The 24,774-nt window shown below is 39.3% G+C and overlaps 3 protein-coding genes across 5 annotated transcripts; 2 read left to right on the top strand and 1 right to left on the bottom strand.

Moving 5' to 3' along the window:
* Window positions 1–290: 290 nt before the first annotated feature.
* hmga1b (high mobility group AT-hook 1b) lies at window positions 291–4,290 on the top strand. Of its 3 annotated transcripts, XM_053636645.1 has the most exons (6): window positions 291–557; window positions 1,121–1,223; window positions 1,494–1,571; window positions 1,785–1,904; window positions 2,060–2,210; window positions 2,709–2,872. In XM_053636645.1, exons 2-5 carry the CDS (start codon window positions 1,134–1,136, stop codon window positions 2,204–2,206), a joined length of 435 nt encoding a protein of 144 aa, XP_053492620.1. In that variant the 5' UTR covers window positions 291–557; window positions 1,121–1,133; the 3' UTR covers window positions 2,207–2,210; window positions 2,709–2,872. The 3 variants fall into 3 exon arrangements, with proteins under 3 accessions (XP_053492620.1, XP_053492621.1, XP_053492622.1); XM_053636647.1 differs by lacking the exons at window positions 1,785–1,904; window positions 2,060–2,210 and adding an exon at window positions 2,888–4,290 and having other exon boundaries at window positions 334–557; window positions 2,709–2,759; XM_053636646.1 differs by lacking the exons at window positions 1,785–1,904; window positions 2,060–2,210 and having other exon boundaries at window positions 306–557.
* Window positions 4,291–4,423: 133 nt separating this feature from the next.
* On the top strand, window positions 4,424–18,130 carry nudt3b (nudix (nucleoside diphosphate linked moiety X)-type motif 3b). The gene is made up of 5 exons (XM_053636643.1): window positions 4,424–4,762; window positions 6,984–7,094; window positions 10,326–10,370; window positions 12,919–13,003; window positions 13,911–18,130. The coding sequence occupies exons 1-5, from the start codon at window positions 4,664–4,666 to the stop codon at window positions 14,105–14,107; spliced, it is 537 nt and encodes a 178-aa protein (XP_053492618.1). The 5' UTR covers window positions 4,424–4,663; the 3' UTR covers window positions 14,108–18,130.
* A 1,098-nt stretch (window positions 18,131–19,228) lies between these two features.
* On the bottom strand, window positions 19,229–22,456 carry rps10 (ribosomal protein S10). Its single transcript, XM_053636644.1, has 6 exons — window positions 22,305–22,456; window positions 21,483–21,632; window positions 20,240–20,414; window positions 19,726–19,803; window positions 19,429–19,484; window positions 19,229–19,307 (listed from the first exon to the last, which is right to left on the bottom strand). Exons 2-6 carry the CDS (start codon window positions 21,630–21,632, stop codon window positions 19,266–19,268), a joined length of 501 nt encoding a protein of 166 aa, XP_053492619.1. The 5' UTR covers window positions 22,305–22,456; the 3' UTR covers window positions 19,229–19,265.
* Between the last annotated feature and the right edge of the window lie 2,318 nt (window positions 22,457–24,774).

Consider the following 24,774-nt stretch of genomic DNA (forward strand, 5'->3'; position numbering starts at 1 on the left):
TTCTACTTTTTTAATTAAATTACGGAAAAAAATGAACTTTTCCACAATATTCTATTTTTTACCAGTTGCACCTGTAATATGTCATTTAATGTTATAAAATGTGAAGTTGTAAGCAGGTACAATTATTTTAATGGTTGTAAAGTTATCATACTGTTTTTTTTAAAGAAAAAATGCAATTCTCTTTTATTTCTGCAATCAATTTTGGGCTGCATCAATTAAGCACACAGTAGAGCAGCATTACAGCCTCCTTATGCTCCGCAGAACGCTAGTGTTATTATAAATAAGTAGCATGAGTAATATAGGCGCGCGCTGTAAGCCCCGCCCCTTTATAGTCTCTCAGCCTGAGACTCCTGCTGGCGCGCGTGCGCTGGAAGCCCCGCCCCTTTATAGTCTCTCAGTCTGAGATTCCTGCTGGCGCGCGATTGGTTTATTATTGTAATAGCGCTTATTCGCCGTATGCACGCGCTTCTAAAAAAAAAAAAAAAAAAAAAAAAAAAAAAAAACCAACTCGCCCCAGGCAGCAAATACACAGCGGATTTCCTCCATTTACGCATGCGGTAAGTTATTGCACGGGTTTAGACAAGTTTTAGCGGTAGCTACACCGAATGGCCATTGTCCTTTAATTCAATCAGGAGACATTGTGCGCTGGAGGTGGGGCTACTCCGAGATACAATACACACCGCTCATATTTGTATTTGGTTCGCCTAGAAACCCGAAAGCTCGAGCGGGTGTGTGTAAGTGAATGCTTCGTGCTTTATTTAGTTGTTTTGAAGCGATGGCGCTCTGTTCACTAAGTGCGGTTTTAATCAACGTTTGCATGCTCTGTATCCGGGATTAGCTACATTAGCCGAGCACATAGCCGCGTCTGTCCTCAAACATAAACACCTCGTAGTAAACCTCTGCACTTATTTCACGCCATTTTAAAAGTAACGTGGACAAAAAAAACTAATAAATGGAGCCTAATAAACGATTAATGTCCCTCGCTCCAACACACACAGGCGGATTAATATCGCATTGATGTGCAGTGTGATTAATCAACAATACTTGTTAGACGCCGTTTGGAGATAAAGGAAGAAGGTAAAGCTGTGTGTGCTGCCTGTTTTGTTTCTTTTCCGACCAGGTGACGCTGGAAAATGAGTGATTCCGAGAAGCAGACTATTTCTGTGAAGGAAAAGGACGGAGTGGAGAAGAGGGGACGAGGAAGACCGAGAAAACATCCGAAGGTAACCGCTAGGTTATTAGCTGCTCGGCTAAGCTAGGCTAACTCCGCTGCTACATCTCCTTTATTAAGTTTCCTCCTCGACTTGTAGTGAGTACCAGTCCTCCAGGAGCTAACAGGTCCATAAACTTGCCTAGGGGAAGGAAACAGGCCAGTGTGTACACTGCTGTGTCCTGTACATAGCTAGATAAGCGAAATAACGAATTCAATTATAACACAGCTTTTCGTTTCGCATTTGTTTTAAAAAGTAAATATCTTGTTTTGCCGTTTTTAGGAGTCCAGTGGATCTCCGGTTCCGAAAAGGCCGAGAGGGCGGCCAAAGGGCAGCAAAAATAAAGGACCTTCCAAGAAAGTGAGCGCGCAGTTTATTCATTTCGGTGCTTAATGTTTACATAAACAGACACGCGCGCGCGCGCACACTTTTCCATGTGTTTACTGTTGAAAGCTGATTTTCAGGCCTGTTGTGGAGGGCTCAGTGCTAACTCTGAGCTATAATCGCTGTCAGTCTATGGTCCATACGTCACCGCTCTGGATGAACTCGCTGCCCTTTCCACCTGTTTTGCAGTTTGGTGATGGCGCCCCCTGCTGCTCCCTGCTGATAAAACACACTCTAGCAGGATTTCTAACAAACACGGATAAAAGCGCACCTATTATGGTTTTCGAAACGTGCCTAATTTTATTTAAGGTCTCATACAATAGATTTACATGCATCCAAGGTCAAAAAACATTGTCTTGTGCTCATAATTTAAACTGCAGCATTACCTTTGTTTTCCCCCAGTGTCAAAAACGACTTGTTCAATGATCTGTTCCTAAGGATTCATTTGAAACTCCTCCTTTCAGAGAGCATACTTTGCTCTGATTGGTCAGATGTCCCAGTGTTGTGATTGGTCTACCGCTGTCAGCGTCGAAAAGGAAACTCCCACTACCATAACAACTTTCAGCTCAGCCAGTGAAGACCAGAGGCGGGGCTTTTTGTTACAAACCTAAGTAGGTTAGTACAGGAAGTAAGTCTGGAATTACTAACGACTCTTTAGCTGTTCAGAATCGGTTCCTTCTTTTGGGAGTCAATAACTCTGTTTGTCCTTTGATTTTTGACACTTTGCAGACGTTCTTAAATAAACAACCGGCTCTATAACACTACATGAAAGCTAATATTTGAAAAACCATAATAGGTGCACTTTTAAAGTGCAATATATGCTCTGCAGTTTGTTATATGTGCTTGTGAAGAAGCAAGGAAGGACCTTCAGTTGTATTCTTGGCCTGTATTTTACCTCACTTCTAAGTTGTTTTGAATAAAGGCATCTACCAGATAAGTAAATGCAACATAATGCTATACATGTGTGTGTATATTTTTTCATCAATTTTTCTTTAGCATTTTCAGCATATACTGGGCCATAAAGATTCATGGCCAAATTTTAATACACAGTCCATCTGTTCTAATTAGACAAAAACCCCTGCTATTTAGAACTAAAGATATGTTTCTCCATAGAAAGCGGGATCATCTTCAGAAAAGAAGTTAAAGGGGAAGCCCAAGAAGGAGGTAACGGAGCTAAAATGCGAACTGTGTTCAAAACGGAATCCAATCTTTGTAACACTGGCTGTCAAAAAGTTGTCCAAATGAGATGATGGAATATGTAAGCTGACCTGTTTTGTGTGCTATATGCAAAGGAAAAAGAGGCATCCCAGGAGTCCTCTGAGGAAGAAGAGGATGAAGATGAGGAACAGTAACTACCTCGTCCTTGGCACTACCTCATAATGACACAGCCTGGCACCACTAATCTACAGCCTCTAACAACAGGATGTCGTCCGCTCAGCCACCTCTGTGGGACTGACATAATTATCATGTCTATAACAATCTGTTACATGTTAAAAAGAAAAAAAGTGGAATAATTTTAGAATCTGTGAATTAGGCTGCATATAAGTGTTTAGTCCATTAATGGTGCTTACTTGGTGCTTTTCTATTTTTTTGTTTCGGTTTGCTTTTTATGTACTTTGTGACGTGGAAGGTCAGGGGGGATATAGAATTAGAAGAAATCTGTTCTGACTGTGTTGTGTAGTGGTCCTATAGTTTTAGTGTAGGGCTTTCTGCTTAACTGCAGCTGAATTTTTTTATTTTTTTTTTTAATTTTTTTTTTATTATTTTTTTTTTATATAAAAACACCCCCTGCACTGACTAGATTTTATCTTATTAGATTGCCTTTATTATACATGTTGATGTGTGAAGGCTAGGTGAGTGTATTTTGCAAGATAAACAGATAAACATTTAGATGAATTTGAATACACAATTTTCAGTCTTTCTCACTCTGGTGTAATAGTTGAGTAGCTGATATAGATGTCTGATTCTCATTGCAAGTACATTCCAGTAGCAATTTTAACACACTTGTGACTAATTTATTGTGGACTGTTCCTCATACATCTTTTCGTTATTTCGTTATTGACAGTCTTGCCTCTTTTTTATGTAACTTTTACCAACAGGTCACTTTTCTAGGTCAAAGAAAAGTACACACAGGCAGACAAGTCTTTATCTCTGGTCAGCATTAAACAAAAGAAGATACTTTACAGTTGTACATTTAAGGATCCACCTGAATACTTCTGGGAGTTTACAGAGAACACCTGTGAAATAATGCACATTTGAGCAGCTATACCTCAGTACCGTGGCTTGTGCTTGTAACAGGTTTGCATATATTGTCCGATCAGATGACATGAGACTGTCATTTGGATTACTTTAGTCGGAATAACTTTTTACTCTGCATCACCCATCCCATCTGTCCACATTCTCTGAACCATAGCAACAATATGCATCAGCCACCTCAGGAATTACAGTACAGGCGACCGACCAAGTAGTGTTCAGATATCACTGATAACTTCTGTATAGAAGGTGTTCATCATTTCTGTGGAAAACAACCTTTGCTCTGTACCTATTTTTAACGCAGCTGAGGAATTGTCTACAAGCTCTTTTAGGCTTATACCACGTTTGTTGATGCCGCAAATACCTATTTATTTCACGTTTAATTGAGAATTCAGTTGTATCTGTGTAGCATGTTGTGTTGTTAATAAAGTATACTTTCTCATTTCTGAGTCTTGTTGTTTTCTTTGGAAGAGAGAGGTTTGATACGCCTGTGGGATTGGGATTCCAGTGTGTTCTGAGTTTCTCGTATACACAGATACGGATCCTCGCTGTTACTGGCTGCGATTCCACAACAGCGCCTACGCAACTTAACTAGCGCAGAGCCGGTGCCAGCCAATCAGCTTGCGCGCGCGGCGTAGCGGTTTCAGTAATGGCGTCTGTGGCTGAGATGCGCTTGGCTTTAGAAAAATGAAGCGTAGAAGAACTTACTTCTTGTACTGAAAACGCGGGGTTTCCATTCGTGAACTTTGCGTGTGAAGCCGTGTCATCTCGCGGAGGTTTGCGCTCTGATATTCGCCAGTTCCCGACGTGCCGAGATGATGAAGCTGAAGTCTAACCAAACTCGCACCTATGATGGAGATGGGTATAAGAAGCGGGCCGCCTGCCTGTGCTTCAGGAGCGAGACCGAGGAGGAGGTGAGGCCGCGGATCTGCGTGCACGCAGCGGGCCACGATAATGACTCCTGGTCACATTTTAATCACCGAATGTTTACAATATTCCCGAGCGCTTTCAGGTTATAAATACGCATTTTCGCTAGAAAGAGGAAGCGGCATTTGCCGAGTTTCAGTAGCTCTTATTAAGAAAGGTAGCATCTGTTGTAGCGGGCTAACGGTTAGCTAGCTGAGTTAGACGGTGCGATTTGTCAATGAAAATGCTAAAGTAGCTAGCTAGCTAGTTGTGGGGCTGTCGGCTAGCGAGGCGGCTGAAACCGTCTCACTTCTTTTTTATTAAAAGGATAAAAAAAAAAATCCCGGAAAGCTGGACGGAAAGCTGTGTGTCTCCTCGAAAAGGAGCAGTTTGGTATGAAACTGACGCGCGGTATGTGATGACACTGTGAAGTGGCTATGCAGGAACAGACTGCTAGCTAGCTAGCTAGCTAACTAGCCTACTCATTACTGAAGCTCTGTGTGAGCAGCTAGCTTTGATTGTCTTTAAATTCAATTATATGATCGGGATATTCTCAGAGTTATGGGATTACTAGGTAGCTTGTTAACGGAATACCGTGCGTTGCATAAGTATCCCCCCCCCCCCCCCCCCCAAATTTCAGTTACTGAAATAGACTTCCTTGCTAATATATGCAATGTTAGGAATATACACAATCTAGCCCAAAATATTGAAGTGGGGTTTAATAAATGAAAAACGTCATTTTTGTTCTTGTATAAATATTCAAGCAATTACTGTGAAACTAGTTCTAGCACCAGGTTGTAACACTACCAAATGTGTAAAGGTTTAAAGAGGGGGGGATACTTATGCAAGCCACTGTAGAGTCCATGAAATACCAGACTCTGTTAGCTAAGGTTATTTATTTGAACTTCCTAATGGGCTGTGCTACTTGTTTATAGTCTTGGTAAGTTCTACTAACTGGGTTCATTTTCCATGGAAATGTTTTTCCACAGCTTATGTAAAAACAAGAAAAGCCACCTGTTTGGGATGTCCAAACCACTTTGTTCAGTCTTCAGCCAGGACGCACTGATCCCACGTTTTCTGTCTATCTGTCTATCTATCTATCTATTTATTTATTTATTTATTCATTCCCATATGATGATACCGAGACGATGCAGACATCCTCACAGAAACCGCACTGACTCTTGCGTTATAAGAAAAAATCGGTGAAGTGATGGTGGCTGTCGTTAAGTCAAGTTTTGTTCCATGTTCAATGAGTCGATTTGTGTCATTTTTTTAGCATGAAATATGCCAGTTCATAGCATTGAAAAATGTAGATCGCTATCTGATTCATAACACAGCTATCAACCATCTACCTTCAGGGGAAAGTAGCTAATGCATGCTTAAAAAGCTGGTAGATATCGCCTGATGATGTTCTGTATTCATTTACGTAGGCGTTGAATCGTCATAATTATTTTCACATCAAAATGTGTTAAATGAAGAAAGAAGATTTTCTGAAAAGACACAGAACAGAGTAGAATTTTATCAGAATAGATAATATATAAATTTGTTTATTATAGAAAGAAAGATATATATATTTTTTCTATATAGAGATAGATATATTCTATATAGATAGAAAGTCTTTGGTCATGGCACCAAAAATGAGCTATTTACGAGTTTACAAAATACTATAATTTTTATCAAGAACGCAGAGAAATAGAAGGAGTGGTAGTAAGGAAAATTGTTTTTTAAATGGAAACCAAGGAAAAAGTTACGGTTGGAAAAGTTTTTTTATTACTTGTATAGTCAAGAAGAGAGTATAACATGAAGAACAAAGAAGTGCGGGGGTGGGACAAACATTGGTGATCAGTGATTGGTTGTTGGGAGCAAAGCTGATCAATAATTGGTTGTTGGGAACATGGGCAGTCACAGGTGCAACTCGGTCAGGCTTTACATGCTGATGTTGAGTCGACTGAACCTGCTCTTATAACTCGTATAACAAGCAGCTGTGATATGAGGTGGAGAGCTGGACAGGACAGTCGGTAGATCTGTGGGTTTAAAAAAAAAAATCCACTAAAGGAGCCTTAAAAGATGCCAAATCTAACGATGGAGTCATTAAGCTGGCCACACTGATACCAGAACCGAGTTTGGCCAAATAATGATGCTCAGTATCCGATCAGATAGGATCCTAAATCTTGAAGAATGTAATGAATATTGCGTGCTGGCTCAGATGCCTACCGTGTGTTTATTCAGGTGTTGTTGGTGAGTAGCAGCCGACATCCTGATAAGTGGATTGTGCCCGGAGGAGGAATGGAACCGGACGAAGAGCCCAACGTTGCTGCTGTTCGAGAAGTGTGTGAAGAGGTCAGAGCATTTCTTTTTGGCTTTTGCACTTTTTGTGTTATTAATTTACTGCACTTGGATCACTGAGTTTTACAGTTTCACAATGCACAAAAAAAAAGAGGATTAAAAAGAATAATAGTAGATATAGCACATTTCCTCTTAACAGATTTCAAACAAAAGGCTATTCATTTGTTGAAAACTGTGCTCACTATCCAGTGAGACCTTGTGTTTTCCAACCCATGGTGCTGTTATATACTTATACAACTGTTCTAAGCTGACCCTAATGTCCTGATCATAGCTTCTTGTGATAGACAGCGATACTCTCTCATCACTCATGTGTAGGGGGGGTGATCATTTTACAGACAAGTGCTAAAGGGCGTTCCACTCAGATTAATTACTGCTCTTTATTCTACACCTTGGCTGAATTCCAGTTCGGCTGAACTCCAGCAACAGCAGAGGCCTTTTTGGGCACCCGCAGACTGCAGACTATATTTCACAGATATTTTACCTCAATGTGTTTGAATAATAGGTTGTAGAGTTGGTCAGAAGCTCTCATAATGATAAGTGACTGTGGTGCTGTTAAAAGAACAGTGAGCTCTTTACTTTTAATTATAGGCCTCTACGTTATCGACTTCTCGTACGATATACAGACGTGACCTTGATCACTTTTGCTGACTTCGATATTGCTCATTGTGATTCCACGCATGTTTGTTTACATAAGAATGAACGTCACCACCATTTTAGCCATTTGCACGGCTTCTGTCCTCTCGTCTGCTCAAGAAAATTCTAATATTTGTCGAATTTAAGATAAAAATGCACAAAAAAAAAATCTGCATGCGTTTGAACTTAAGATGTGTAGCAAGCATTAGCTCTGATTAGAATTAAAACAAAAAAAGACAAGATATTAACAATGTTTTCTGAAGAAGAAAAATCTAGAAAGAACAGTTCTAGTGTTTCAGAGTAATCCAGTTGTAGTCAATAATGTCAGGGATTGAGTGGCTGAAGCTGAACAGTGAATGAATAACGGTAAACTGAAGCGCTTGACTAGCAGGTTAATTAACTCACCCAAACGCATCCTATACACATGAGATTAATCACATTTACACATCATAAACCTAATATTACATCCTGCTTCTGCACAAAATGACACGAATGCACAAGTGAAGTTGAACGTAAGTAAGACGCTGGGTAGAATGGGTAAGTCACGTTGTGAATACGCTCTTTCCATAACAACGCAGTAAAACACGGACAACGAACAACTAAAGCATAAAGAATTCATAATATTGTATTACAGTAGTGTACTCAATGTAATATTATTATTTCAGAAGAGCAGGTTTTCACCTCACTTGCAGTTTTCACATGTTTTTGTCGATTCATGTTTAATTGAATATATAAAAGGTGTGAATATTTGTTAATTTTTGCATTTTCTCATCAACTAAAATGTTGACTAATAATCGAAGCCATTTTAGTCAGAGTAAAAGTGACTGAAATGAATAAATATTATGTGACGAAATACCGACTACATTTATAGGATATTTTTGTCGGAAGACAAAAACTATTTGACCTTCCAATTCCAATGTCTGAATATTCTTAAGAATGAAAAGTTCATCGCTGTTTAAAAGGGTGTAACTTGCGTTATTATGCTGTTATTATCATTATACCAGTGGCATAAAATGGTCTTAAAATTATAATAATATCATTTACCGCAATTATTTCTGGGACAATCTATCGTCCAACAAACGTAGTTATCCCGACAGGCCTGTGTATACAAATATATAAACTTTATGCAAGGTCAGGGAAAACGATCAGTTCAGCAGACATAATTACAGCTTTTTATTAAACTGATGCAAAAATACAAGAGACACTTTCAAACTGGCTTTCTTGTAGACAGTAGCTGTTTTGGGAAAGCGGCAGGCGTTTAATATTTCAACCTATTTACACGAGGATGAAAGGCTTTTAATATGTATTCATCCTTAACGTTAAGTGTTGCTGTGCTGTCACAAGGGCTGGATATTGAAATTTTGGCTTTCCACAAGCCATTGGCTGAATACTGAAATGTGGAAAAAAGAAATCACAAACATGGTTTTTAGTACTTGCTCCAACCAATCTTTGTCATAGTATTATTGGTAATAATATTTGGTATCGTGCTCCAACGAATCTTTGGTTAAAAAATGTTTTAATTTACAAAGGTTGCACTGTGCTATCTATCTAGACGTCTATCTAGACGTCCGACTGGGTCCTTAGTACACCACAAGAGCACCCACAGAGAATCACACAAATATATCACATCTTGAGATGTTGACATTTATACTGTTCAGCTTTATTCATCAGAAAAGCCTGGTTACATAGTGTGAATGTAGCTGGACAGTCTGGAAGGTGAAATAGCCTGGTCTACCTGGTGCATTTCTTGTAACTTCACTGATTTTATTTATTCATAATAATGAATAATCCATGAAATACTTTCAGGACTCACCGAATTAATACACAAATTGTTACATAATGCCACCTGAACTGTACCAGCACAAGTGTTTCATACATTTGGAAATAATATGCATAATTTGTTCTTTACAGAAGACCATGTATTTATTTATTTATCAATTTATTTATTTATTCATTTATTGGTCTGGAGAAATGTATTTAAATTCTGGGGCAGTGGAGGGTGGGGTGTAGGGAGTTCTGCTTATACTAACTAAAACGTCCTCCGACTTTCCTAAGAGAACTCTGTAACGTTATTTGATTAGGAGATGATTAAACACTGACAGAATCTCAGACTGTATTCTCAAAGATCCAGGTAGCATATCTTTATGGTGTTTGGATCTTGATTTGTTCAGAGTGTCTCTTACTTCACGGTTATTTACTCATAGGGCCAATTTTCCAAACACTGATTAAACCTAGCTTACATGGTTGTCAGTGTGCATTAAGTGCATTTCCTCCTTTTTCGTGAGGATTATATGAGGTGTCCTAGGGTAATATTGCGAATGGAGGGACTTTGTGACTGCAAGGTTGCTGCTTCTAAAATTTGCTTTATGTTAAATGAGGAATAGCAAGGCTATGACGAGCACTTCACATGATCGAGGATAAAACAGGTGGTGGTGTCGGATCAGCAGGTTATCATTAAATGTCAAATGACGCGTCTTGTCAACACCCCCATTTATCAGATCAGGGTTTTCTGTTCTGCTCCGTTTATACTGTTGGGTTTGTGTAATCGCGTTTTGTTTTTCTGACTGTTCTTTTTCCCCCCTTTTCCAACAGGCTGGTGTCAAGGGCACTTTAGGAAGACTAGTAGGAATATTTGAGGTAAGTATCACCCAGTAAACTGATGATGCTTTGTTCCTGCAGTAGTGATTGTGATTCTAGTCAGGAAGCACTGCACTCACTTCAGCTCGAAAATAAAACTGTGCAGTGCAGAGGGTCCCAAGGGAACATACCGTTCAGCATTTTAATAAGAAATGATGAGGTGATTGGGGCCTAAAATTATCGACCATTTGGAAACTTGTATGGAAAGTGTTAGATCTGTAATGGAAATAATCTCATTCACAGATAAGAGTTATTTTTGGACCACTGAATGTAAAAAAAACAAAACAAATGGGATTCAGCGATGGAGAAGCATTCCAAACAATTTATCATTTGAATGCAGTTATCCAAATTATATTCCTGATCGAGCTAGTGAAACAAGTCTTTCATTAGTGATCATGTTCCAGTTGTTGGATGGTTTCCTACTTTAACATCACAATATTGGGGAAAAAAAAAAAAAACTTGACAATGCAAATTTTCGCTTTTCTATAAGGGGGGGCACTCACATTAGCTCCTAAAAACACAGGAGCATCTTATCTTACTCACTATTGTCTGCAGTGTGCAATAGAGTGGTGCAGGAATGAGAGGGAAATGAGAGCATTTCGGATGGGTCAGTGGGTTTTTGGTAGAGATGCACCGATATTAAATTTCTCAGCCGATACGATAACCGATTATTCAGAGTGATATCGGCCGATACCGGTAACCAATACCGATAGTTCTGCCTTTTATGCCTTCTTTTAAATTAATGATAATTATTTCCACAATTCTGAAGGAAATGCAAATAAAAACTTTATTCTCTCCGTTTCAGCAGGTTGTTTCACAGTAACTGGTCTCATCAACAGAAAACACATTACTCTAATTAAGATTAACACATGAACTCAATGCTGAAAATTAAAGTAAGATTATTAACTTATTGAATGTTATTAATTCATATTAATATTGACTGAATTCTAAAAAACCTCCTGTTAGTCTCACATTCACTCACCACAAACAAAAGCATTTCTACTCCATTATTGAACATCAAACTGGTCATATATAATATCAACTTTTTTATATATTAACATTAAATAGATATGAAATGCACTACTCTACAAATATGATTCTGTGCAATATGTATATACTTTCTTGTCAACTCATCTTCATTTAAATCTTTCAACGCTGTCCTGGTGCTTTAATTCAACGCGAGCAGCTCGACCAAAAAAAAAAAAAAAAAAGACTCAACGCCGAAACTCACGCTTCACTGCTGCAGAGTAAATTTGATCAGTGCGGAGATTGGAGATTACAAACTGCAGTTTTGTTGTCATTCCACACAAGAGACATCATCTTTACAAACAGCACGAAATCGATGTGTTTTCCCGCCCTCTTTTGATTGACAGGATATAATCCGCCCTGATCATCGGATGTTTTTAAACTATCGGCCGATAGCGTGGAAAATTGCCTTTATATCGGTGCATCTCTAGTTTTTGGTTATATGCCTGAAATAAGGTATATTTTCACGTTTTATTCTAAGATATAATATACATAGGTAATACACCACTCGTGGTTTTGTTAAGCTCTTACGTGTCTTGAAAAAGCCGGTTGCTAATAAGTGGCTAAATGCCACTACAGAGGTTGTCCGGGACATTAAACGTCATCACATTGTAGTGCTATAAAGCTCAGTGGTGGTGACCGTGGTGTAGTTCGTTTATAGCCTAATTTTAGCTTTGGCGATTGTGTTTAGTCTTCAAAATTCATAACAGTTGTTCATTTGTGAAGATTATTTTGATTTAAGAAAAAGTGTAAGAATCATAAACTGTTGTTGATCGCAGAATTTATTTTCTACAATCAAGCCGCAAACTCCAATGGAAGAATCCAGTTGGAATTTTGTCGAGGGAACCAGGGTGATGTTCACTTCCGGGTTGGCCTACAGAAACACGTCATGCCTGCAGCACTTTATATCGTTGGACTCTGTGTTCCAGAACGTGGTTGGTTAGCAATTTGCAACAAGCATAAGCTCCGTGATGGCGGTATAAGCATAAATGTTGTAGTGGGAGACAGTTAGAAAGCTTGACCAAGAGTTGAAGCACTAACTAAACCTCACTGACACTGCTATCAACAGGTAGTGGAATGGCATAATGGATCATTTTGGTTAACGGTTTCTTAAAATGATCCATGAGAGAATTTTAAATCAAAAAGTCTACTTAGTATGTATTACAAAATTAGTCTTGGCAGCCCCTGAAGATCACGTGTAAATTATAACCCTACGTTCACACTAGCACATGACACATGACCCTTTCATACGTTCACGTGACCCATTCATACATGTGACACAACATTTGAATTGAGATTGTCTCACTTCCATGCAAATTAGGTATGATGGTAAATCTGCAAATCCAAACAACTGGTTCAAATGATTCTTTCAGACCCAATTTAGTCTCTCCATGCAGTTAGTTCCCATTTAATCAGTCACTACACACCTACAAAAGACAAACTACTTTTAACCACTGCTACCTTTTAAAAGAGTTGTTGTTGTTGTTTTTGTCCCCCTACACACACGCACACACACGCTCAGAACCAGGATAGGAAACACAGGACGTACGTGTATGTTCTCATTGTAAAAGAAGTATTGGAAGACTGGGAAGACTCTCTAAACATTGGTAAGTGTAGAAATGTTTTGTACTTACAAATGTTCATGCAAATATCAAACCTCATCGGACCATTTTACTTGGGGTTTCTTTCTGATCTGTGTGTACAGCACAGTGTGCAGCAGGAATGTAACCATAATCGCCTCTCTGTTTGTACGCGCTTTTGTTCTTGTATTATTTTAGCCAAATCCTGCACTTTAACTCTGACACACTGTGATGTAACCACTTAGCCGGCATTTTAGTCTTATCTAATCAGCCAATCATATGGCAGCAGCACAACACAAAAGAAAGGTCAAGAGCGTCAGTTAATGTTCGCATCAAACATGAGAATGAAGATAAAGTGTGATCTGTGACGTTGCTGTGGCATGGATATTGGTGCCAAATGGGATGGTTTGAGTATTTTCGAATCTCCTGGGATTCTCACACACACAACAGTCTCTAGAGTTTACAAAGAATGGTGCAAAAAACCAGAAACACTGAGTGAGTAACAGTTCTGTGGGTGGAAACACATTGTTGATAAGAGAAGTCAGAGGAAAATGGCCAGATTGGTTCGAGCTGCCAGGAAATTTCAGTATTTCAGTTTCTGAAATACTCAAACCAGCCCATCTGGTACTAACAACCATGCCATGATCAAAGTCACAGAGATCACAATTTTTATTATTTATTATTTTTTTTTCTTCATTCTGTTTGATGTAAACTTGAGCTGAAGCTCTTAACCTGTATCTGCATAATTTTTTTCTTTTTGTATCGTGCTGCTTCCACATGATTGGCTGATTAGATAACTGCATGACTGTACAGCTGTTCCTAATAAACTGCATGGTGAGTGTATATCCTGGTAATGAAAAAAATGTGAGCAATTAAAATGGAGTACTTTTTGTTACCTCACTCCGAGCACATGTGCACCCTCTTCTGTTGACAGGGAGAAAAAGGGAATGGTTTAAAATAGACGATGCCATACAAGTGTTGCAGTGTCACAAGCCAGTGCAGGCCACCTACTTTGAGGCTCTACAGGAGAGCTGCCTGACCAGCAACGGCACTCCTCTAGTGGCCACGATAGCTGAAGACCTCTCACCCAGCTACAACATCAATCAGAGCTCTGTTTCTGATATCAGATAACTAACGCACAACACTGACACTCCGGATGCTTCCGCCACCACTCTCGCTCTTATTCTTTCAGTATTCTTTTTTTTTTTCTCTTTCTCTCTCTTTTTTTCCTTTTCTCTTAAAATACAGTTTGCCTTGCCAACCCTTTTTTTTGTGCCAGAGAGGTGGCACAAACTTGACAAAGTGTTGGATAAATATTCAAAAACATGTTTTGTAAATGTAAATTTAATGTTTGTCGCTCTCTACTCTGATTTACCCCCCCCCCCCCCAACACACACACACCCCTCTCCTTAAGAATGGACAGTTGCATGACCCCCCCCCCTTACTCTTTTTCCCTTTAGTGCCCTCTGTGACCCAAGTGTGAGGTTAAATGAATGCAAGAACTACTTTTTACTGTTGTGATGTAAATACACGTAGCCTAGTGCTTATGCTTGAGGCTTTTCAATATTTTTTACGCATCCATTTTTCTTGTATGTGAGAGCGAGTGAGCATGTATTTGTGTGAGTAGTGCGAGTATGTGTTTGTTCTCGGAAACCACCCCCAACAACGAGAAGGAAATGCTTAGTTGCCTGAACGGACGGAGTTGGCGAGAGGTCAGTTGGTTTGCATGAGCACTGATATTTATTTGTCTTACAAGTTTGGGAACTGATGAATGTTCAACCTGTATTTGGTGTCAGTAGGTCTTTTAAGTGATCTCTTCCTCCTCTTTTTTTTTTTTTGATCCCTTGCCATTTTGTAAATATTTTATGGGTTGACGAAATACACGCCCGGGTTTAATTATGCGTATTTCCTTACTAGAGTGGTGCCTAAATGTGTCAGAACACCAACTTTAAAGGGATCGTAAACCCCCAAAAATGCTTACAAGGCCAGCAAACAGGGTAAGCCAGCAGGACATGATGGTACCTGATGAGCTGTATGCTCTGCTCGCATCTATTCATGCTGTAACATGTATGGCTGTCAGTGAGTCCTACAGGTCCAGTAACTTCAATGTTATTGGTGATGATGGTTATGGGAAAAATGATTTTATTTACATTTTAACCAGACAAATCACCACTCAGAACCACTTAAATTAGAAGGCGTGACAGGGTTGTAGAGTTTACGAGGTGACGTTTGTGAATGTCAGAGGATATAACAGGACAGCTTCTTGGAAAAGACCCTTTTAGGCACATATCAAATGGATCCTGGTTTCCTCCACCTTTTTAATTTATTAGTGTCTCCTGTTACGGAGCTGTTTATTTGACCTGGTAGGTCAGGCCAGGGTAACAGTCAAAACTAAATGTGGGCCCATTATTGAGGTGCAAACCCCCCCCCCCCCTTTGGTCCCAAATTATTTTGCATATATGTGTGGTGGCCTGAGAAAACCCTTCACGTTGGTAGATTTTGACATACAAGCTTTCCTGAACTGAAATATGTCTATCCTGCATGTATTCTAATTAAAGCCTGTTCATACCCCAAAAATGAAAATAAAGAAAATCACATTTAAAAATCCCTTTAAAAGATGCCCCACTTACCTCTAGATGTATAAACTCATCTACATTTGGAAAAACATTACAGCCAAATTTTGAGGAATTACAAGTTTATAATGTGAAATGAGTCATCACTGTTGATTATCGGCATCATCCACATCCACCTGAGCTAGAAGTCACTCGCAGCATTTAACCACGAGCCTCATCGATGTCTCTTCTGACTGATCACGGTTTATGTTCACACTGGTGGGGAACTAATTGCTGATGGCTTGATTTGACACTTATGTTCATTTCAGCATGTTGGGTAGCTTTCGAACAAAGCGTGACATTTACCGTGTGAGGAAGTCACACTTGGCTAGTGAGGTTTTTAGACGTCTTTAGGCATTTCCTGCTGCGTTTGTTAAACTGGCTTCTTAACCGATGTGATCTTTGCAGACAGCCAGGGCAAGGTAACCTAAATAGAACCATTTCTGTGTCGTTTATGTAGAATGTATTTCTTTAGCGATGTCACAGTGTATTATTCAGTCCCTACTGGATTTTGCAGTCGCATTAGTGGAACGGCAAAATCAAAGAAACTCCGCGATTTTTCTCAGATTTGGGCCAACACGAGTTGTGTGACCGCATCAAAACGTGCATTCGGCCAAAGCCCTATTCGATTCACGTGCGTCGAACATGAGTACAGCTAAAAGGTCTCATTTACCAGCAAACACCACTGTGAAAGACTGCGCAAAACTATTTTGTGAAACTGCAATTTCCACAATTCAAGGGGTTTTCCGCAAAGAAGCACAAAAACTCCGCACAACTTTTGAAAAAAGCCGCAGCAAGATCGAGCATTTTTTGGACGCAACAGTGAAACCCTGTACTGACTGATAATTGTTAGGGGGGGGGACCCTATTTTGGCTTTTTTTGGCCTTGTTTTTTTCTTCTTCTTCTTTCTGTTTTCCAGAATTTAGTCTCAGCGATATCCAACGGGTTACCCCAGACCGCCTGATATGTATCCCTGAAATTACCACAGGATTAAACAAATAATAATAATATCTCGTTTTATGTTTAGAACATTTGAAGGCACTTTTCAGTTTGGCCAAAAGCAGTCCATTTGAATGTTCCAAGAAAAAACCCACATGCCTTAGTCATCCTACAAATTTATTTTAAGCTTGTAAAAAGGCTCATGCCAAATGCATGAAGGCTAACGTGGCCTCTTGTTAGCTTGATTTGGATGAGATGGTATTATTTATGTACGTTGATCTCTGCACACGATACCTGCTCAACAGGAACTATATAAAAACATGCAGGGCTAAACAAGGCTGTAACTGAGACCTTGTTTCAAAATGTAAGAAATGTGGACCGTCACCCTCCCCTCCTTTATTCCTCTTTTCTTCTTTGTCTAGTAAGTTGTGTTAGCCAGGTTGCTTACTGCCCTTCTGATGGCACGCAGCAGTTGGCACAATACTGTGAATCTGGAGCCACTGTAGTTAGCCAGACTTTGTTTTCTTTCTGTATAAACTAAATTCAAAAAGACAAAGTACAGTATGTGTGGTTTTTCATGTTGGGTCTGATGGTACACATTGTGAGTTTCTGGTGAATGGCGATGGAACTGTTAAAGCCCCCAAACAGGACGCTTGGGAATTTATTCTTTTTGGGCTGTTTAAGTTGCTGTAGGTCCAGGTTTACAATGTTTCTTGTAGCCGATCACAACATTTCCCTTCGTTTCTTTGTTTAGATCAAATTCCAGCATGATCATTAATCCGAGTTAATTTTGAGTCAATTTATAGATGTGCAGATTGCAGAGTTGGTGATTTTGCTGGTATTTAGGATTTTTCTGGTTAATTCTGAGAAAGCAAAAAAAAAAAGGCCAATCTTGATATAGGCCAACTCAGCCAATCCATAAGAAAGATTTTGCTAGGTAGGACTTTATTTCATTCGTGTAACACTAAAATCACTGCTTTAGATTATTACTTAGTAATATAGCTGGGTTTACAATTATATGGTCCTTTCACCAGGTAGATGGTGTCTTTTTTTTTTTTGGCTCGAGGTTATAACTGACTTAAAATGAGATAATCTGATGAATGTCCCTAAGATCCATCACTTTCATACACAAATGTTTGTATGACATGTTTGGTTTTTTTTTACTAGATCTCCTGTGCAGCAAAAAGGCTTTGTAGTTGCCCAGAGCTGACTTTGTCTAAGTCTTGTTGAAAAGATTTCCAAAATACCAAACAAAAATTAAGGATTGGTAACCACTGTATTTTCTGTCCAGACCAAAATTGCATCTTACTATCAACAGAGCCAGTGTAATGCATCAGACCCTGAATGTAAACTTGTAGATTATATCAAAACACCAGCTGGATTTAGTAAAAATGTTCTAAACAAATCAATACATGTCACATTTTCTTCAGGCTCCAAAAAGGGCTGCTGCCTATAAAAACCTACATCACTTATACAGCCCATAAAGCTGTGACCTTTCAGCACACCTGGAACGTTTGCTTTGTGATTTTTGGGATTGTGGAATATACCAGTATGAGAATGTAATATAAATGTGCCAACAAATAAACATCAGTATTTCACATTACCATTTCACTGTGCTTATTTTGTATATAAAATGTAAGTTCCAAATGGAATAGATATGTTGCAGACATTCCTGGGAAAACTAGCACTACTTACTGGCTGGACATTTGGTGTGAGATATTCCTCCACACAAGGAAATTAAAACCAAGTCCAGTTTTCCTTTTAGATGGGGGTGCCAACTTCTCAGATGCAAAGGAGAATATCTAACTGTAACAGTGACTGTGTTTACATGCACATCAATATTCTGATATTAATCAGAAGTTAGCAATACTCTAATTAGTATTAAGTCATGTAAGCACAATCCAATTGCCTGATTCAGATTACTACAATATTGATTCTCACTTCTGGAAGATTCAGTGCATTTAAACACCTTATTCAGAAAATCCACTGAAAGATGTGTGTGCTTAGTCCACAAGGAATTGTGGCCACTGACTACACTTATACACACATTAAATTCCATGTAAGGTCAATAATGGTTGCTGTAAATATGCCTGCATTGACATTCCTAAATACCTAGCCTACAGGTAAGCACCTGTTAGAACCTACACTTCCTTACATGACTCAATACTAAATCATTATACAAAACTGAGTTAATATCAGAATATTGATGTGCATGTAAACAGTCACTGTCAGTTGACAATTCAGGCTACATAAGTTACTGTTAAATGTTCAGAGAGACAGACTAAAATTATTTTCCCTCCAATGCCATGTCCCTCCTGTATACACTTAACAAAAGTGAGCTCACACCTTGTGGTCTAATCCCAGCAGATTCAAACATTAAAGGCCCTCTTCCAAGTTTTGGGAGAACATAAAAAAAACAATAATTAGGCCCACAGGCTGAATATAACCTGTGGATAAATGTAATATTCAATCAACGAAACACATTTGCTGCAGAACATGCCACCGATATCACAAATAAAAAAATAAAGCTTAGCCTGATCTAACTGGATGTACTGTATGAAAACCCACAGACCATGTGTTCTGTTTAAGTTATTTTTGTGCATGCGCACATGTACACACAGCTGAAGAGGTTGCGTGCTAATGCCAGATGTAAAAGGTGACATTAAACAGCCAATAGGAAAAAAACAGTCACAGGCATAAATGTTTTCCAAGCTTTATTATACAGAGAATGTGGAAAATTACTGTGGCTGCTGTCCTCTGCCACGCCCGAAGCCACCTCTCTATGAGGGGGAAAAAAGGGGGGGGGGGGGAAACGGTCAGCATTATCCTTTCCCCATAAATCCCCAATAATGAACAATTATATTACAAGACACTTGTACAGATACAAGCAGTAGCACTTACAAACTGGAATTCTGTAGCAGCTCCTGCACCTGCTTCAGCCTTCTTGTCTGCTCCAGCTACAGAAACACAATGAACCAGACCACCTTCAAACAACTCGCATCAGAAGCACTGCCGTGTCGCCACATGCTGGTTTTGGCTTTACACATTACCGGCTTGGAAACAACCCAGATATAATAGGGTACATCCTGTAACACCAGTACAGTGTGTTCTTGCCCATGTTGTCAGTTAGAATTTCTCCTGGATAAAGGGTGTGTGTTGACCCACTCTAAACTGTGACAGCATGTGCTGTATACTTACGCGGAGCTGCAGATCGCCTGTAGGCGTCTCTGTCTCCCTCTCCACGTGCCAGACGTGCTGGTCTCTCTCCCTCCAGACCTGAAAGGTGAAAAAGAATTGGCCTTTATTTTCTTGACATTTGATCAGTCAAGATCTTGAAGTATTCATAATCCTGCGCCAACGGTTTACACAAAATAATGCTTCCAAGTAGGGCTGGGAGATACAATAATGTTGTGATTAATGATTACATCATACACTTTTCTGAAATATTGTTGGTATGGTAAAGTATTTTGTATGCTTTTAACAATCACAAATTAAATGGTACTGAATAGTTGCCATTCATTAGGTTTTTGTATTTTGTTTATTTTACTACTGTTTTGCGGACAGTTTGTTTTAAAATTATATATTGTGATACGCATAGTGGTATCATCGAAACGTCCTCAAGTATCGTGATATGATATTTGTGTCATATCGCCCAGCCCTACTTCCTAGCAATGATTATAAGCCCCTAACTAATAGAGCAGGAAGTCTTTACCCTTGGGGCGGGGCCTGGCAGTTTCGGGGCGGGTCTGGCGGCGTAGAGTGGCGGGTACAATCTCAGGGGGCAGGTGCAGGAAGTCCCTCAGGTACTGGATGCCCTCGTTGGTCAAGTACCAGTAGAAGTGGCGCCATGCAAACTGCTCTTTGACGTACCCGCAGGACTTCAGAGACTGTCAGGAGGGCCAAAAGCAAACATTTTATTCAATGTCTTTTTGGACTCCACATAAATTAAAACACGCCCGTATGTAACAGTGGAACCAGTTGTAAAAGACAACCTAATGAAAGAACTCTGTGTTTAAAAGTTTACACTCAATCTGGGACAAAAAAACTTTTTCCGAGACCATGGCGAGGGTCACCCTCAGAATTACTGGGTGAAGAAACCAGTCAAAAACAACCTGGAGTAGGTTACAAAATGTGTTAACTGTGGTGATGCAGAAGACCTAATCATCAATACTGTTTTGTTTAATAATTCTCACGTCTTTAGATACTAATACAAAGTAGGGCTGGGCGATACATCGATATTGTGATAAATCATTACACGATACACTTTACTGATACACCGCTGGTATGGTGATATATTATATATATATAAAAAACTTAATAATTACAAATTAAATGGGACTGAATAAATGCTGTTGATTTAATGTAATTTTTAAAAAACTTAATCTTTGTAGCATTAAAGAAAAGCATAGTCAAACTCAAAGTCTAACGTTTGTTTATTTCGATACTGTCTTGCAGACAGTTTGTTAACCAAACTATATCATAATATGCATCGTGTATCATAGAAATGTCCTGAAGTATCATTTTAAGATGTCATTTTGCCCAGCCCTAATGCAAAACCAGCCAAGTACTGACACCAACAAAAAAAGGGCACCAAGGACCAATGCCACCTGAGACACTCCACTGTTACCCGTTTTTTTTACACTAATCTTTAGTTTTAAACATAAATAAGGACTAATCCATTTGCATCCGAAATCTTTGTACGCTGCATTCCTTTTGTATTTGCACATCTATCATGTCTGTGCAATTATCCCAATATTTCTGAGAAGCCTTTAAGTCAGCACATAGGTTAGTCACATAAGTGTTAATGTTTGAACACCACCCATGCATGGGCCGTGTTCAACAAGATGAGAAGTACTCCAGGATGTTCATAACCATGCAAGTGTGTCTGATTATTTTCAAGCAAACTGAGAAACTACAGACGTGCACGCTGACAAGGTTCCGGAGTAAACCCTCACCTGCATGGCCTTCATCACATGAAGGTTGGGCACGTTTTTGTCAGCGAGCTCCGGATGCTTGGCCAGATGCACATCCTTCTTTGCCACCATCACGCCCTCTTTGAAGAGGAGCTCATAGATGGCAATGCGATTCTTCTTGGGCATCAACATCTACACAAACAGAAGTTACAGGGATGTTAGACTTTAGGTTTGAGAAATCTAGATACAGAGCAAAAAAAAAAAAAAAAAAAAAAAACACATTCATAAGCAGACCTACTTAAGGTTGATAATTTTAAGCCCAGTGCAATAGTTCTGTACATCATCCCTTTCATTTCAGGTCTCGGTGCAGACAGAGTGAAAAAATTATTAAAATTGAGTTGTTTAACAGTAACACTTCTGTATCTAAACTGGACAAATTAAACTGTAAACCTTCATACTGCTTTTCATTTCTGTAGTTTCCTCCATTAACACCACATTACTGAGGCTATCATGCTAAACACTGGCCCTAGGACTACTACAACAAACTTTCACAACTACACTTGTACACCGAAATATTTCGGTGTTTATATCAGTAATATTATAAATGAATACCAGTAAATTTACACACTGTTCAGAGACTTATTCAGCTGCTGTTTCTGAACATATTCTAGTTTCCATCTTAGCATACACTGACCGATACACATCTACCATCAAAAAATAAAGTGACGCAAAGCTTAATTGACGAAAGTCTGTTAAGGACATGCACACAAGATATACTTTTTACCGATTATATCTAAAAACACGCGATAAATAAAAAGATTACGTTGATTTTTAACGGATTTTCTGGCTTTAGACTTGGCCTACCTTTGCGCTTGTTGAGAAACCGGAGGCGGAAAGGACCGCGTTACAGCACTTCCGGGAGTTCTTTCATCAGCGCTGTGCGGCGGTCTGTTCAAAAATAAACACCGCCATCTAGCGACCTGGAGGTTCGTATTGACGCCACGACTGCTGACGTCACGTTTGTTCTAACGTCACAGATGTAACATAATGTTCCTTTACTTGAACAGTTTGTTTTCAATCCATGGCGGTTCTCTGCTTTTGTTATTAAGGAAACATGCTTTTTTTATTTTTTATTATTATTTTTTTTATAAATACTGTCTATTAATTCGAGTCCAGTCAACATTTAATACCACTGTAAGCAAAAAAAAAAATAAAAAAAAAATGAATTGAATCGAAAATTGAATTGATAATACATATCACTTATTCTCTTTTATTGTCTGAGTCTCAGTGCGTAATTAATCGACAGTATGTCTGCGAATTTAAATGTCTATTGCTTCTGAAGAAAGTTATACCACAATGGTGTTGAATTACAGTAACAGCAGCTCTGACACCAGTGCCACACAGTTTTATATTAATGGGCTTGTTCTAATATGTAAGTATTTCTATAGTATCAGCTCATTCACAGGGACTTGTATGGCAGACATGCCACATAATCTAAGACTAAAGAATAAATATTTAACAAAGAACGACATACACCCACTGAACACTTTATTAGGAGCACATGTACACCTAGTCATTCATGCAATTATCTAATCAGTCAATCATGTGGCAGCAGTGCAATGCATACAATCATGCAGATACGGATCAGAAGCTTCTGGTAATGTTCACATCCACCGAGTGGGGGAAAAAATGTGATCTCAGTGATTTTGATTATTGTTAGTGCCAGACAGGCTGGTTTGAGTATTTCTATATCTGCTGATCTCCTGGGATTTTCACACGCTACCTTTCTAGAGTTAACTCAGAATGGTGCAATGAAGAAAAAACATCTAGTGAGCAGCAGTTCTGTGGATGGAAAAGCCTTGTTGATGAGAGAGGTCAATGGAGAATGGCTAGACTGGTTCAAGCTGGCAGAAAGGTTACAGTAACTCAGATAACCACTCTGTACAATTGTGGTGAGCAGAAAAGCATCTGAGAATGCACAACACATGGAACCTTGAGGTGTATGGGCTATAACAGCAGAAGACCACATCAGGTTCCACCTCTGTCAGCCAAGAACAGTCTGCAGTGGGCACAGGCTCACCAAAACTGACTGGTCAGTATACTGGTCTGATGAATCTCGATTCTGCTGAGGCACACAGATGGTAGGGTCAGAATTTGGCACCAACAGCAGGAATCCATGGACCAAACCTGCCTTGTGTCAACAGTCCAGGCTGGTGGAGGTGGTGTAATGGTGTGGGGAATGTTTTCTTAGCACACTTTTGGGGCTGTTAATATGAATCAATCATCACTTGAATGCCACTGTCTATTTGAGTATTGTTGCAGACCATTCGCATCCCTTCATGGCCACAATTTACCATCTACTAATGGTTACTTCCAGCATGATAATGCACCATATCACAAAGCAAAAGTCGTCTCAAACTGGTTTCATGAACATGACAATGAGTTCAATGTTCTTCAGTGGCCTTCTCCAGTCCAGTGATCCAGCCACCGGATCTGAATCCAACAGAAGACCTCTAGGATGTGGTAGAACAGGAGATTCGTAGCATGAAAGTGCACTTGAAAATCTGTGGGAAATGCGTGATGCAATCATGTCAACATGGACCAGAATCTGGAATGTTTACAACATCTTCTGGAATCCATGCCATGAAGAGTTGAGGCTGTTTTGAAAGCAGAGGGAGGCCCGACCCAGTATTAGTACAGTGTTCCTAATAAAGTGTTCAGTGAGTGTATAATCTCTGTTATGGTGATGCCTTCTATAAGGAGACATTTATTTGACATTTTTGGAAGAAAAAAAGAGATGCTGGTGAGGGAACAACTGTTCATAGCTGGTATAACACAACTGATAATTGGAAATTACTTGGATGTTCCACAACTTTAAAGGGATAGTTCACCCAAAAATGAAAATTCTGTAATCGGTTACTCACCCTCGTTTGGTTCCAAACCCAGAAGACCTTCATTCATCTTCGGAACACAAATGAAGACGTTTTAATGAAACCTGGGAGATTTCTGTGCCTCCATTTACAGTCCAAGTAACCAAAATTACAAGCTCCAAAAAATTCATAAAGACATTGTAAAGGTAGTCCATGTGACTACAGAGGTTTAATCCCAGTTTTATGAAGCAATATGAATGCTTTGTGTGTGCAAAAAAACTCAAATGAAGTCTTTATTTACAAAATATCTTCACTTCCGCATAGATCTCTGACGCGAGTTCACAAGAGAACCATGACGCATGCACGATTTTGTTGACGCAAGAGCGGACAAGAAAAAAAGAAGCAAGTCCTCCTCTATGTCGAAATCGAGAATGTCCGCTCTCACGATACAAAGGGCCCCGGAA

This window comes from Ictalurus furcatus, chromosome 11 (genome assembly GCF_023375685.1).
Source record: "Ictalurus furcatus strain D&B chromosome 11, Billie_1.0, whole genome shotgun sequence".
Lineage (NCBI taxonomy): Eukaryota > Metazoa > Chordata > Actinopteri > Siluriformes > Ictaluridae > Ictalurus > Ictalurus furcatus.

Bases quoted from the DNA above. Each gene is read 5' to 3' on its own strand.
- hmga1b (XM_053636645.1), top strand. From the start codon at position 1,134: ATGAGTGATTCCGAGAAGCAGACTATTTCTGTGAAGGAAAAGGACGGA. The intron at 1,224-1,493 runs GTAACCGCTAGG...TGCCGTTTTTAG, and splicing joins GACCGAGAAAACATCCGAAG to GAGTCCAGTGGATCTCCGGT. The intron at 1,905-2,059 runs GTCTCATACAAT...TCCTCCTTTCAG, and splicing joins CGTGCCTAATTTTATTTAAG to AGAGCATACTTTGCTCTGAT.
- nudt3b (XM_053636643.1), top strand. From the start codon at position 4,664: ATGATGAAGCTGAAGTCTAACCAAACTCGCACCTATGATGGAGATGGG. The intron at 4,763-6,983 runs GTGAGGCCGCGG...GTGTTTATTCAG, and splicing joins GGAGCGAGACCGAGGAGGAG to GTGTTGTTGGTGAGTAGCAG. The intron at 10,371-12,918 runs GTAAGTATCACC...ACACACGCTCAG, and splicing joins GACTAGTAGGAATATTTGAG to AACCAGGATAGGAAACACAG.
- rps10 (XM_053636644.1), bottom strand. From the start codon at position 21,632: ATGTTGATGCCCAAGAAGAATCGCATTGCCATCTATGAGCTCCTCTTC. The intron at 19,804-20,239 runs GTAAAGACTTCC...TTCACCTTTCAG, and splicing joins TGCCAGGCCCCGCCCCAAGG to GTCTGGAGGGAGAGAGACCA. The intron at 19,308-19,428 runs GTAAGTGCTACT...TCCCCCTCATAG, and splicing joins CTGCTACAGAATTCCAGTTT to AGAGGTGGCTTCGGGCGTGG.